General features: G+C 49.1%; 1 protein-coding gene and 1 non-coding gene across 3 annotated transcripts in view; both read right to left on the bottom strand.

Annotated features, from left to right (window-relative positions):
- The window catches only part of Itpkb (inositol-trisphosphate 3-kinase B), a 100185-nt gene extending 86915 nt beyond the window's left edge, over positions 1-13270 (bottom strand). Inside the window, exons 1-2 of one of the 2 annotated variants that reach the window (XM_028755216.1) lie at positions 12967-13270; positions 9546-11664 (exon numbers count right to left, since the gene is read on the bottom strand). In XM_028755216.1, the coding sequence (XP_028611049.1) occupies positions 9546-11465 (1920 nt within the window). In that variant the 5' untranslated portion in view covers positions 11466-11664; positions 12967-13270. Of the gene's footprint in view, positions 1-9545; positions 11665-12966 lie in introns of those variants that run through there. The other variant, XR_003709713.1, reaches the window with a different exon arrangement.
- On the bottom strand, positions 5427-5531 carry LOC114610698. Its single transcript, XR_003709719.1, has one exon. It is a non-coding gene; the product is annotated as a U6 spliceosomal RNA (small nuclear RNA).
- Positions 13271-13706: the final 436 nt, after the last annotated feature.

The raw sequence follows: 13706 nt of genomic DNA, 5'->3' as shown, positions 1-13706 counted from the left end.
TCGCTCTCTCTTGCTCTCTCGCTCACTCTCTCATTCACTCGCTCTCTTGCTCTCCCTCTCTAGCTCTCTTGCTCACTCGCTCTCGCTCTTGCTCTCTCTCACTCTCTCGCTCTCTCGCTCTCTAGCTCTCAAGCTCTCACTCTTTCTGTAATGCTGGGACTGGAACTCAGGACTTTTAGCATATTAGCAAGCACATCCCCTGCCACAGTTACTCCAAAAACTTGACAGATAGTTGGTCTAAACTGAAAGGAATCAAAATTCCAAGGGAAAAAAAAAAAAGTTGTGCTGGCTAGTGTCCTGAAGAGAGATACCTTTTGTCGAATGGGCTTCTATCACATGATAACAAATTAATATACTGTCCAAAAATATCAATAAGGGGGAAAGCTATGATTTCTGGACTTGAATTCTTCTTAGAATTATTGAGAAACATGTCTGAGGGTTGCTGACTAAGGAAATGAATATCCTGAACCAGACCTTGCTGCACAAACACTGGAAGTTCCTGCCTTTAAGTATAAACTGTCAGAGGAGTCCCCGAACCATCCACGATTCAAATGTGTCAAGCTGACCTTGTTCCCTGGCAGCCATGTAGAGCAGGCTCTTCTGTGAACCAAGATCTACAGCCCTTCTCATTAGAGCCCAAATCCTCAAAGAAATTCTCAACCCTGCATGTAAGTACTAGGTCTGAGGTGGAAGCTAAGACCAGCCTTATTCTAAGTAGCCTTCAAAGCCGTACCAAGGGACACCAAGTGCACGGCTGCTGGGGAATTCCGGTCTTTGAAAACATTTGATTCTAGCCTTTCAGCTGGAGGCAAATCATTCTGTAGGAGTGTGTCAGGCTGAAAGTGGACAGTGAGGTCTTGGAGATGCTACAGAGACTTTCTTCCACAGAATGCAGCCTTCCCCTTCCTCCACGGCACTCAGTCTTCCAACAATGCTGTCTCTTTTTCACTGAGCCACTACTCTGTGACACTACACAGGACACTTTATCACCTCTGAGGGATGGAGCTCTCACTACTGCATAAGGCCACCCTGACTCTCACTAGCTCTCCAGCGGTTTACAGACCCTATGTGGTCCAGGCGTCCCAAACTCAAGTCTAGCTTGCTTATCCCTAAAGCATCAGAGTCAAAGAGGTGAGCAATGAACTTCATTGTGAGATTTTCCCTTCATGCATTTTCAAGACAACACTGCTCCTGTGGATAGATGTTAGATACTTTTTTCCTCCCTTTCTCATTTAACAAATACTTTAGTTTCCATGTTATCTTATTATTGTTGTTGTGTGCATGTGGATGATTGTATGAATGCGCATGTGTGGTACAGCATTATGTGGAAGGCAGATGACAACTGTGTGTGGTTGGTTCTCTCCTTCTGTCTTTATGAAGGTTCCAGGGATTGAACTCAGGTCGCCAGGCTTGCACAGCAAGTGCCTTACCCACTAACTCAGCTTTTTGAAGCACAGTTGGATCTTTAAAAGTGAGTAAGGAACTTACTCACTTAAGAAGCTATGTGAAACCAGCCCAACTTGAGACCCATCCCGTGGGGAAGCACCAATCCCTGACATATCACTATTAGTGATACTGTTATGGTTGCAGACAGGAGCATGTTGTCTTCTGAGTGGCTCCACCCAGCAGCTGACTGAAACAGATACAGACACCCACAGCCAATCAGTGGATGGAGCTTGGGGACTCTTATGGAAGAATCAGAGGAAGGATTATGGGTCCCCAAAGGCGACAGGAACTCCACAGGAAGACCAACAGCATCAGATAACCTGGACCATTGGGGCTCTCAGAGTCTGAACCACCAAACAAAGAACATATGGGCTGGACTTAGGCCTCCCAGAACATGTGTAGCAGATATGCGTCTTGGTCTTCCTGTGGGTCCCAAACAACTGGAGCAGAGGTTATCCCAAAAGCTGTTTCCTGTCTGTGTTCTTCTAGCTGTGCTGCCTTGTCTGGCCTCAGTGGGAGAGGAAGCACCTATCCTCACAGAGACTTAAAGTTCCAGGGAAGAGGAGGCCCCATCTGCTCAGAAGAGAAGGGAAGGGGGATGGGGACAGGATTGTAGGGGGGACTGACAGGGAAGGGGCAGTGGACTGGATATAAAGTGAATAAGTAAAAAATAAAATTAAATTTAAAATACATGTAAAAAGAAGCTCATTTGTGGGTGTGAACATGAGTCCTATGACAACGTTGAGCATGTGGCAGGCAATGGACCTTCTTCTATAAGATGTGAGCATGGAGAAAAAAAACTATAGCTTCCCTGACTGTACAGTCTTCAGGATATGTAGACAATGTTTATTACGAACCAGGAGAAAATATTTTGCTATTTTTAATATAAAAATATAAAATGAGGTCACATATGCTTAAGTGTCTTGTCTTTTGGCAAAGGAGACTTACGCTGTCTTTATACTGAAACGTGGGTTTGAGCCACTGCACCCACCAGTAAGACCGGATGGAGGGGAGGCTCAGTGAGAAGACCACAAGAAAAACAGCAGGATCTCAGCTGGAGGCCAGACAGAACAACACCAGTCAGGGCTGACTAGGACCTGGAGACCACAGTAGCTGATGCTTCCAGACTTCCAAGACGGCCATCCATAGTCAGATGGACACCCCCTATGGTTCTTAAGGAAAAACCGAATGCTCTGCTCATGCTCTTGAAACCACCTGCAGCCCCATCATTAGTTGGGTCAGGGACTTAAGAGTATATGGCCATACAACACTCTCAAGGTCCTGTAAAATCCTAAAGGGGCAGGTGGCACTCTAGCAAACTTTTTTGTAAAACCAAAGAGTTTACAGTTGGTAGGAAGCAATGCCTTCCTCTGATTCATAAGAAAATAAAGGAGTCACACACAACACACACACACACAATCACAGCTAACCGTGTTTCTCATGGAGCCTAGAGCACAATGTACATTTCTTCAATGCCAAGCTGTCTGCTCCTATAATAATTCCTCCACACTGATAACGTGACCACAGTGCAATTAATTTATTTGCTTAGTTTTGAGATAGTAGCTTGCTATACAATCCACACTGCTTCACACTGGAAATCCTTTAGGATCAGCCTGGGTGGGGGTTTGCTGACATCACAGGCCCACGCCATCACACCTGGCTTCACAGGGTAATTTAAAAGAATTCCTGAGTTAATTCTGAATCACCTGTTGATTATCTAAAATCTACAGAAGTTTTTCCAAAAGATAAAATTCTTTCCATTAAATTAATTTTTTTTTTAAAAAATCTACTTTTAGGTGACTAAGTTGGTACCAGGCAAAATAAAACAAGTCTAAACAATGTTATCAATATCCCTAGGGATTTAAATAAACTATATAAAACCAATCTAATCTATAACTACATTCAGCAAGCATGTACCAACAAAGTCAGAAAGGTGACTTGGTAGCAATTCAGCTGTTGCAAACAGAGCTCTGAGGATGAGTTGCTATAGTTAAATCCATTTTCCTGCAGTCAAAACCTGATAGGCGTACTATTTTCTTATTAAAATCTAAAGCAAGATATGTCTCAAAACAGATTTTGCAGAGTGTAAACGTTCTCACCAAAAGTGATGTTGAGAGTCTGCATTTCTTCCTCCTTATCCACTTAATGGAAGAAAACTTTCATTGCTGATAAGGCAACACTTTGAAGGGACATTTTGGCTGCGTCACAAAGCCTGCTTCCAAACATATGTATCGGGGTGGGGGTTGGTTCTTTTTATTTGTAGCTGGAACATATCCCTTAGGGTTAATGTTCTGGTATCCTATCAGCACAGTTCCTGAGAGCTGTGTGATTACAATGAAAGCCTCAGTTGTGGTGCTGAGGCTTTGTTCTGATGATGCTTTTGGTCATTCAGTTTGTTGATTGGTTGGTATTTATCTGTTTGTTTTGTTTTTTCAATGTGAAGTTACAAAGAGTCGATCTTCTGGCCAAGGGAGGAGGAGAGACAGGGCCATCAGTCAACTGGCTTCAGTAGAAGCACACATTTAAAGGTGCCTGATTTGGACCTTAGTGCCCAGGACCATGCCAAAGGAACCTTGTGACACCTCCAGACATGCTGACGAATCCTTTACACTCACTAAGAGTAGAGCTGTGTGTGTCTAGAATTAAGTATTTGCAGAAAGTTGGGGTGAGATGAACCCCCTTGAATCACCCTCGAGTTCTGCACACAATGGAGAAAGAGAAAATGGTGCCAGAGAGCCAGGTCCCTTTCATGTGTGCCCCAGGTTCTGTTGCTTTTGAATCTTAGGTTTGTTTGTTTGTTTGTTTGTTTGTTTTATTTTTGTCAGATTAATCCCTAGAATCTCAGATAAATGACTCCAGGGCCCCTAGATCGAGAATACCGTGTGTCCAAGAGAGACAAACAGATAGATGGGCCTCCCATCTTTGGGAAACAGAAAGTGCCATTTGAGCCCCATAATCTGAGCCTTCAACATCTAAAGTTTCCAGAGGCTGGATCGATGCCTCAGCAGTAGGAGCTCTTGGGGTTCCAGCAGGCATGGAGTTCCTTTTTCAATATCCAAATCAGGCAACTCACAGCCCTTCCAGGGACCCCCACAGGCCCTGACCTCTGGAAGCACTTCCACATACTTGTGTTTACACACACATACACATAAAAAAATAAACCTTTTAAAGGTCCACTTAAAAGTGCTCACTACTAGATAATCAAACATAAAATCTACACACACACAACCCTCTCAAACAGGTTACATTGTGCTGTTTACAAATTCATTTTTCACTAAAAAGAAGCAAAACTGCTCAATAGCCACCGGTTCCACCATTAAAGACCAAAGACACAAAATTCCAGTGGCCCTTAAAAGTTGTGAACAGCAGGAGGCAGAGGCTCTCTGATGGTCTGCTTCCTTACGTAGTCTACAGGTACTAGACCACTGTTTTTCAGTTTTATATCTATATCTATATCTATATCATCTATATCTATATATATATATAATGTTTATATTTATTAAAAAATATACATATACATACACACACACACACACATATGTGTGTGTGTGTGTGTGTGTGTGTGTGTGTGTGTATTTCAAGACAGAGTTTCTCTGTGTAGCCCTGGCTGTCCTGGAACTCACTCTGAAGACCAGGCTGGCCTCGAATTCAGAAATCCACCTGCCTCTGCCTCCCAAGTGCTGGGATTAAAGGCGTGCGCCACCACTGCCCAGCGACTTATATGCTTTTTTTACATTTTAATTTATGCATTTTTGCGTGCATACATGCATGTATGTGTTTGTGCATGTGTATATATATGTGGGGGAGGGTAGATACGTAGGTGTGCCTGCCATAGATGACTTGCTGGAAACAATTCTCTTCTTCTACCATGTAGGTTCTGGGTGTCAAACTCAGGCCATCAGCCTGGCAGCAAGCACCTTCACCTGCTGAGCCATCGTGCTGGCCCCTTGTTCCATTTTTGTGCATACACATTATTTTTTTAAAATGTGGAACTCTTCACAAATTTGTATGTCATCCTTGCGCAGGGGCCATGCTAATCTTCTCTGTATCATTCCAATTTTAGTATATGCGCTGCTGAAGCCAGCATGTGCACACACATTATTGATAGCATAATTTTGGAACAAATCAATCCAATCTATGTTATAAGGTAAGAGGCTTTTGTATTGTTACATCCCACTCTTTACCTGGAATCTCAATGCCCCAGGTTCTTGAATACAATGTACCAGGCAGATAAGAAATACATGCTGGACCTGTCGTCCACGGAACCAGGTTGATGCTGCCATCAAGAAGGCAGTTGAAGTTCATTACCATCAGCTGAAAATTGCAGAGGATCCAGAAGTGACTCCGCAGGAGACTGACACAGCTGTCAGCTCCCCTGCCTCCCCCCCCTACGGTCGACCCCTAGACTTCCACGCCCTCCAGAAGGGTTCCTGGTATGCCTGGCTTTGCCCTCATTTCTCTCGCTAGAGAGCTTGGCCTCTTGATCACCACAACAAAAATTGGCTTTTTCCTAAACCAAGGCCACCCTTGATATGGCCGCTAACATTGGGGAGCCTTCCTTTATGACAATATTACACCCCAAACTGACAAATGGTTGGTAACTTGAACATTTACAAGAGTCTAGGATGGCTGTGAGTTAGCCCAATGACGAGATTATTGTAGGTCCACTTCCCAGGGGCCCACCCAATGCAGCCGAAAAGGAGTGCGTGGTGCTGGGAGTGGGTGCAGCCTACATGGCCTAAGACAGGGCTCTCACCCTCCTTTCACCCACATCAGAGTCCCTTGACGTTGCCCATCGTCGACAGCCTAAAGCCTTCGACCATCGATGTGACTCGTCTCACATCAGTATTTTGGGGTTGTGAACTTGTCTAAGACCCCCCATAATTAGACATCCAAATTCAAAACTCACATAGTTGGGATTGAACATAAGACGCCTTCTCTAACTAAACAGAGAAGGGGGAGATGCCAGAAGCCAGGACCCTCGCCCTTACCCTTACCCCCTACCTTTCCCCACCTGCACAATGTCCTCTGAAGCTTGGCAACTGCAAGATCCTGCTTAGCAACTGCAGATAGACTCAAAGCAGAGTACCATGTCTTCTTAAGAATAGCAGGGAGACCATAACTCAAGCAGTGTACCATATCTTCTGAAGAACTGCAGGTAGATCATAATTCAAGGCAGTGTACCATATAGACCATGACATGTTTCAAGGCACAGGCCAAGAAGATTTTGTACTTTTCCACCACCTGGACCCTCTTACCCCCTCCCCTTGTAAAACATGCTATAAAAAAGCATTTCATGTTCAAAAAAAGAAATAAAAAAAAAAAGAAAAAAAAAAGAAATAAAAAAAAAAAAGAAATACATGCTGTCTGCTATGGGAAAGAAGAAAGGGCGCGTCACCCTTGCTCAGTGTCATTTGGTTCTGTTCAGAGCTCAGAGGACAGGAAGTGTGAATGAACCTGGATCTGATCTGCTGCGGACTGATGCGTGATTATTCCTTCCAAGCAAATCCCAAGTGTCTGATCCTTAAGACGTAGATATGCCGTCACACCCTGCCTGTGCACTTAATCTCAAGTGAGGCAACAGAGGGCAGGTGGGAAGGCGGGGCAGCTGTACAAATCCTTCGGCTCTAGTTTGGCTCAGAGGGCCGGGGTTGGTTATGTGAACATGCCACTTTCAACCCACGTGTTTGAGTGAATGGGTGTGAGTGGGGGGCAGGAATTGAGTGTGAGCATGTGTAGGTGGGTGCTCGTGTGTAAGCAATGTGAAGGTGAAGGCCAGCATGAGTGAGCGTCTGTGAGGGAAAGAGGGCAAGTGTGAACGTGCCCAAATGTAGTGCAGTAGTGCCGTGCACCTAGAAAGGAGTCCACGGAGAACTCAGAAGAGTTTGGAGGAAGCACAAGCAGGGCCACTTTAGACTTCATGTACCAAACATCGAAAGGACAACCCACGGGCCTCCTTGGTCCATCAAGATGTCTGGCCTTTTGCAAACAAAATAGCAGTCTCGAGGAATGAGTGATTTTTGACCCAATGAGCAGACCATTTGGTGGTCCAGATAAGCTCCACCATCACGATTAACCTAAGAAGAGACCTCTGCTCGGAGTGCAAGCTCTCAACCAAAGCGCAAAAGTCCCGAGGATTCCATCATTTCCAGTTGATTACCCACACTCATCTGACCCCAATCCGCATGTGCACACACACACACACACACACACACACACACACATACACACCATCCTCCTCCCACCCCCCCCCCCCCCCCCCCCGCCCCCCCCCCCCCCCGCCCCCCCCCCCCCCCCGCTTCACATGCTTCAGAGAGCAAAGCAGGAGGGGATGTCTTTCTCCTTAACTCCACTTTGTGGGTATCTAAAAGAACCTGTTCAAAGGCAGGGAGGTAGAGTGGAACAGTGTCTCACCTCTGAGCCTCTCTTACCAGTTCCTCCCTGGTTACTTATCTGGTTTTAATAAATGAAGAAAAAAAGTTTTCCTGTTACCTGTTATTATTTATCTCCCCTTAACTCACTCCCAAACAAGACTTTGTTTTCAAACATGCACGCTCAGATTGTTTTGGCAAGCAGTGGGCAAGAGCTGTTCAGCTACCACAGAAAGGGCAGTGGAAACTACACAACTCAGAGCTACTCAGGTGTGCCAGCCATGCTTGGGATCTTAAAACAAATGGGGAGAAGACCCTTTCTTATTTACTAGTAACTGCTGAGCAGAGGACAGAGAAATTGAGCCTCACCTTCAAAGAGACACATTTCCCTTCTGCCCTGTGACCACTGTCCCCGGCAGGCAAACTGCCTGCCTGCCCTTCTCTAAAGGTGATATGCTGGTGCCTGGCAGCAGGTGCAGGATGCCTGGAGCCCTGTCCTGGCCCCCAAATGACAGGCTGATTAGGACTCCTGTTTGCAAGCACATTAGGCTAGATTACCAGCAGAAAGCAGAGTTTCAGAGAAAGAAATTGCTGACCTTCAAAACTAGACTGTGATTTCTGAATGGAAGCTGGAAAGGGTTGTGTTTTAGTCTAAAGTTTCTTGGTGAAGTGTGTTGAGTGGAACTGTAATGCACCCAGTAGGGATGGAGAAAGTTACTGGGTACAAATGGGTGGAATCTCACATTCAAGGTGAAACCAGAAGGCTACCAACTAAAGCACCATGTGGCTTTCCCCACAAGGACGCCCTACAACCTCTTGCATGCCAGGTAAGGGAATTTCCCCATCCTCCATGGAGAGGCAAGAGAAAGACCATCCCGTTTTAAAAGAGCTAGTTTCAACAATTACCTTCTAAAAGAAACTGATCTCAGCCAAAAAATGAGATTAACCACATAGTAGGGATAAACATCTGTCACTGCCACAGACAGACCAAGAGTTAGTGAAATGAACTCAAGTATACATGTAAAAATGTACCAGAAATGAACCTGTCCCAATTTATACTCCTAAGGAGACACCATGTGCCTAACTCAGACAACTCAACTCAAATGAAGCATTCTGCTACAAAAGGAAGTATCTATTTGGCTCAAAAGACTTTTCCATTTATCTTATACGTCACACTGCATATTAGTTACATTGACTGACACTGATACTGCCAACTCCAGCCTAACTTACCTGTAAAGCTCAATAGTTGCTCAAACCATAGATCACACAACCACATCTTCAGAGGTCAGGGGCATGCCACAGAACTATCACTCACATCTCTGCCTAGGAGTAGAGGCTGAGTTAAGCCAATAGATATCCTTGTCAGCCTGAATAAACAATGAAATTAAGTGTTTCACTCCATCAAGTAAGAGCAACAGGGAGCATCTCTGGTCACCGTTTTTGGAAATTAGGAAGATTTATTGTGGTTGACATACACGAATCTTATGTTCCTTCAAACCCGTTTTTAAAGACATACAATGAGAACGGCTCACACTCACTGCCCAGTCTACAGAGTTCTTGGCAGACTGTGCCCACAACAAACCTTCCTGTAGAGAAATGTTGTGACTTTACCAGAGCCCTGCTCAGTGTCTTTATCGCTCAGCAAGAAGTAAGAAACCCAGGAAAACACACAGCGCATCCAAGGTCTGCTGAAAGCATGAATTGTAAAAATTGCTCCGCAACACTCACCACTCTGGGCTTCTGCTGGTCCAGGGTGTGCAAAAAGGCTGAATTGGGGTCCAGAGTGCGCTCAGGGTCACTGGAGATGTCCTCCTCTGAGTCCTCATAGGAAGAGGAGAAGCCAGTGGAGGAGGCTGAGGAGGACGACAGCTTCCTCAGAGGCAGAGGCCCCCGAGGGCTTCCTTGGCTCTCCTCTAATCCTCCATCCTCCTGAGCACCCATATCTGTAATGATGACTGCAGGGATGGCTGGGATGTTGCTGGAGCTGCAGGCCTCTTTTAAGGAAACCTCGTCCTTCTGGTCTGGGGGGATCTCTTGACAGCTAGGGTAAACATCTCCGTCTCGCAGCTGGCTTCCCCAAGTCCCCTTCAGCTGTACCCCTGTGTCACAGGTCCAGATCAGGGGAGCTTCCTCCACAGCACTGGGCCAAACTATGGACCTCTCAGGCTGCATCCCCATCCTGTCCCTGGGGAGACACTGGAGTGCTTTCAAATTTGTTGCTACTTCCCCAGGTGGTAAAGGTTCCAGCATTCTGTCACAATGAATTCCTGCCTCCATATCCCTGCTCCCTGGCTGTGCTGCTTGGCTGCCCCCAAGCAAGCCCAGTGCTGGAGCCCCTTCTCTCACACTGTCCAGGGTCTGCTGGGGTCCTCGGATCCCTGGGATACTACTTCCTCCCTTCTCAGGCCCTACGGAGCCCAGGTCTCCAGGCAGTCTAGAACATCTCGGATCCTCCGAGGGCTCTGAGTTTTGGGCATTCACAGTCTTCTCTTCTGATCTTTTGATGACTTCAGGTGTCCAGGAGCCCTGCCCACCAACAGAATGAATTCCTCTTCCCACCTTTCCAGGAGGTTCTCTGATGTGGGTCCAGACAGGCTCTGGACATGAGCCTGTCTCCCTGACCAGAAATTGCCCCCGTCTCTCCCTCTGGGCCTCCCAGGAGTGCATGCCCCCTAGCTCACAGGCTGCATCCATGAGGGCAGAATCATGTCCAGGGTGTGGTCCAGCAGATGCGGCTGAAGCTGCCACTTTAGTGGCCAACGTTAGGCTAGTTCCCAAGCGCTCCAGTGAAGGAGCAACCCTCTTGTCAATTTCCATGGGCGTGGGTGAGCCACAGCGGGGACTGGCCGGGGTACCTCTTTCCATTCTCACTGAAGTAGACGGACTCTGAGTCCCTAACCTAGTCGGGCTGGCTGGGCCTAAAAGAGGGACCACTCCCTCCTTGTCCTTCGAGGGGTGTGTGCTGAGTCTGCTTCTCCTCCCGGAGTTGGCATCTGGGGTCACTGTACATTGTTCTCCCCAGGACTTTGTTCTCCGTTCCTCACTTGGGGAACACGGAGCCAAGACCCTTCCGGGGGGCTGGCTGCTGCTTCGAAAAGGACACGGGGAGGGCGAACGAGCCCTACCCAAACGTGGGCTTCTGGGCGCTTGAATGGCAGAGCTCTGTGCCTGGATTTGCGCCTCGAACATGTCCACTTTCTGGTTCACCTGCACATTTTGCAATTCGCGCTGCAGAATCCGCAGCTTCCTTTGAGCCTCCTCTGGCCCAGGTGGGGAGAGGATGCGGGCCGCTACCACCTGCTGCGAGTCCCCTCGCAGGCGGCCAGCCCAACTAGGACTACCCACGCCACTGCTGCTGCTGCTGTTGCTGCTGCTGCTGCCACCTCCGCTGCCGCTGCTACTATTCAGCCTGCGCCGGCCGCTGCGCCAACCCCCAGGACTCCCGGGCTCCTCCAGCGACAGCGACTCTGCTGGGGGGAAGAGAAAGGAGGCGCTTCTCCCAGGGCTGAAGACGCTGCCGGGGCTCAGCGCGGCCCTCCCGGAGGGCTGAGGCGTCTCGCTGCCGCTGGGCCGGGGGCCGCCACTCTTGAGCTCGTTGGTGCTGTTCATGATCACCAGACTATTGAGGGCATAGCAGTACACAGCCATAGTACTGGGTCCGCCCGCAGCCGCGGCTCTCCGTCCCGCTCCACCGCCGGCGCCTCGTCCTCCCGCGGCTCCCGGCTTAGTCCCGGAGGCCCGGCGGCCGCAGCTCCGCGCGCCGATGGAGCAGCATGGCCTAGGCGGCCGGCACGGGGCAAGGTCGCGGGCTCGGCCTCCGCCCCAAGCTCCATAAACGATTTCGCCGCTGTGTAGACACAAGAAGAAAAGTCAGAATTCCCGAAGGCATCAAGGGAGGCTGGCGAGAGCCCACCTGCAAAGAGCAGAGGGAGCTCCGGGACCCCAATCGGCTAAGGACGGGGTGCCCCTGGATGTCTAGCCTACAAGGATTGTGATGCTCAGTAAGGAGGCATGCCGGGCCGCCTCGATGGCCTCTACTCGTATTTTCCGCCGTGGGCCACCTCCCCCAGCTTGTGAAACGCTCCAAGAACACTTAGAATCCCAAATTCTGAAATTAGTCTCGGTAGCCATGCGGATGGCGGAGGGAGGAGGTGCAACTCGCTGGTTCCCTCCGCGAGGCTAGCCAGGTTCCCTTGGCCAGAGCAAACACCGACTGTGGAGGATGACAGGCAGCCCTGCTCCACCCTCTCAGGACATCAGAGACCAAGTCACAGGCAACCTGACCCGGACCTACCTTCCCCAAACCGCTGCTGGAGCCGAGACCTGGAAGAGGACTTGTGTGCCCGCCGTTTTCTTTCTGATCCTGGACTCGGGGCTGTGTCTCTCGGCCTATGAAAGGCCTGGGAGAGCACAGGGGGTGGAGTGGGGTCAGCCCAGACACTTTTCAGCACTAGCTTTGCTGTCTGTCTGTCTCCAAACAAGTGTGTTTTGTGAATGTGGGCACGCGTGCGCGCCAGGGACTAAACTCTGCAGTATCCAGCACTGGAATCGATCCTGGAGGCTCCCTACTGTCCCCTTACATCCTGCAGCAAGTGTGTGTGTGTGTGTTTGGGAGGCGGGTGGATGCCCGCAGCTACTCAGTCCTGCGCGCATCCTGTTAGCGAGGTCCCGGCTGCCCCTGTAGCCTCCGGGACCCACACCCCTCGGAGGAACTCTGGGCTTGCTGGCACCGGCAAGCAAAGGCAAGGAGGCCTTCTAATTGTGCAGGCCTGAGAATCTGCAGCCCTCCGTAGTCCGGCATGCTAAGCCCGGGAGTAGCGCGGCCGGCCGAGGGCAGGGCCTCGCGCATCCCGGGCAGCCTCGCCTGGCGCCAGCGGAGCCGCCCCGCAAGCCGAGCCCCAGACGCCCGCAGCGCGCCGAGGAGGTGGCGCGGCGCGGCGGCCCGGAAGGCGGTGGGAAAGTCGAATCGCCTTCCTCTGCCCTTCAAGGCCACGGCACGCTACCGTCCCAAATCAGCCTCCCTTCTCAGTCGTTCTAGCCCTCCCCTCCGTGCTGTGCTCGGACCCCGGAACACCCAGGGGAACCCCTGCACAGATGGAGCGGAAAGAGGGTTCAGAGACAAGCGCCAGGAAGGAGCCGCCACGCTTACCTGCAATTGCTCAGACTCCCAGGTCCTGTGCAGGCGACATGCCCCGGAGACTCCGGGCTCGTACAGACCAGGTGGCTTAAAGTTAGGAGAAAAAAAAAAACTCCCAAAGGGTTTCCGCAACAACTTATGGAAGACGAAAAAAAGTGGGGTTCTGCAACGAGGCTGAATGTACCGGCGCAGGAGCTAGGCGACCCCGGAGGAGGCACTGCCAGGCCGACCCTGCGCTGCTCGGTGCTTGGTTGGAGACACTACCGCTGTCAGCGTCTGCTCCCGGCTACTTCAGTGTTTGTTCAACGTAAGATTTAAAAAAAAAAAAAAAAGTTGGGGGTTGAGGGAGGAGGCAGAAAGGCGGGGGCTTGGGGGAGGAAAGCAGGAAGGAAGTTGTGAGCCTGTCTGGGGTTGAACTCAGCGGAACAAGTTTTTCTTTTCTTCTTTTTTTTTTTTTTCTATTGCTTGGCAAACCGAGGGAGGGAAACACTTAAAAAAAAGTTTCCATTGTTAGCTAACAAAAAAAAAAGGCTTTAACTTCTGCGGGTTAAAGATATACGATTTATTTTCCACCCCTCGACCACGGTTTGCTGGTGTCTAGTTTTATGAAGTTACTTTTGAAAACTGTTTTTAATAAAGTTTTGAGTATTAGTGCTAAACAAAGCTGTTAGTGGGGGAATTTTTAGCATTGAAAGAGGGGTAATATTCTGCATAAACAGCGTGTGTACTTGTACACTGCAATAGGCAACTTT

Source organism: Grammomys surdaster, unplaced genomic scaffold (genome assembly GCF_004785775.1).
Source record: "Grammomys surdaster isolate TR1022 unplaced genomic scaffold, NIH_TR_1.0 126051, whole genome shotgun sequence".
NCBI lineage: Eukaryota > Metazoa > Chordata > Mammalia > Rodentia > Muridae > Grammomys > Grammomys surdaster.
Note: the sequence above shows the minus strand (reverse complement) of the source record. Positions and strands in the feature narration are given on the sequence as shown.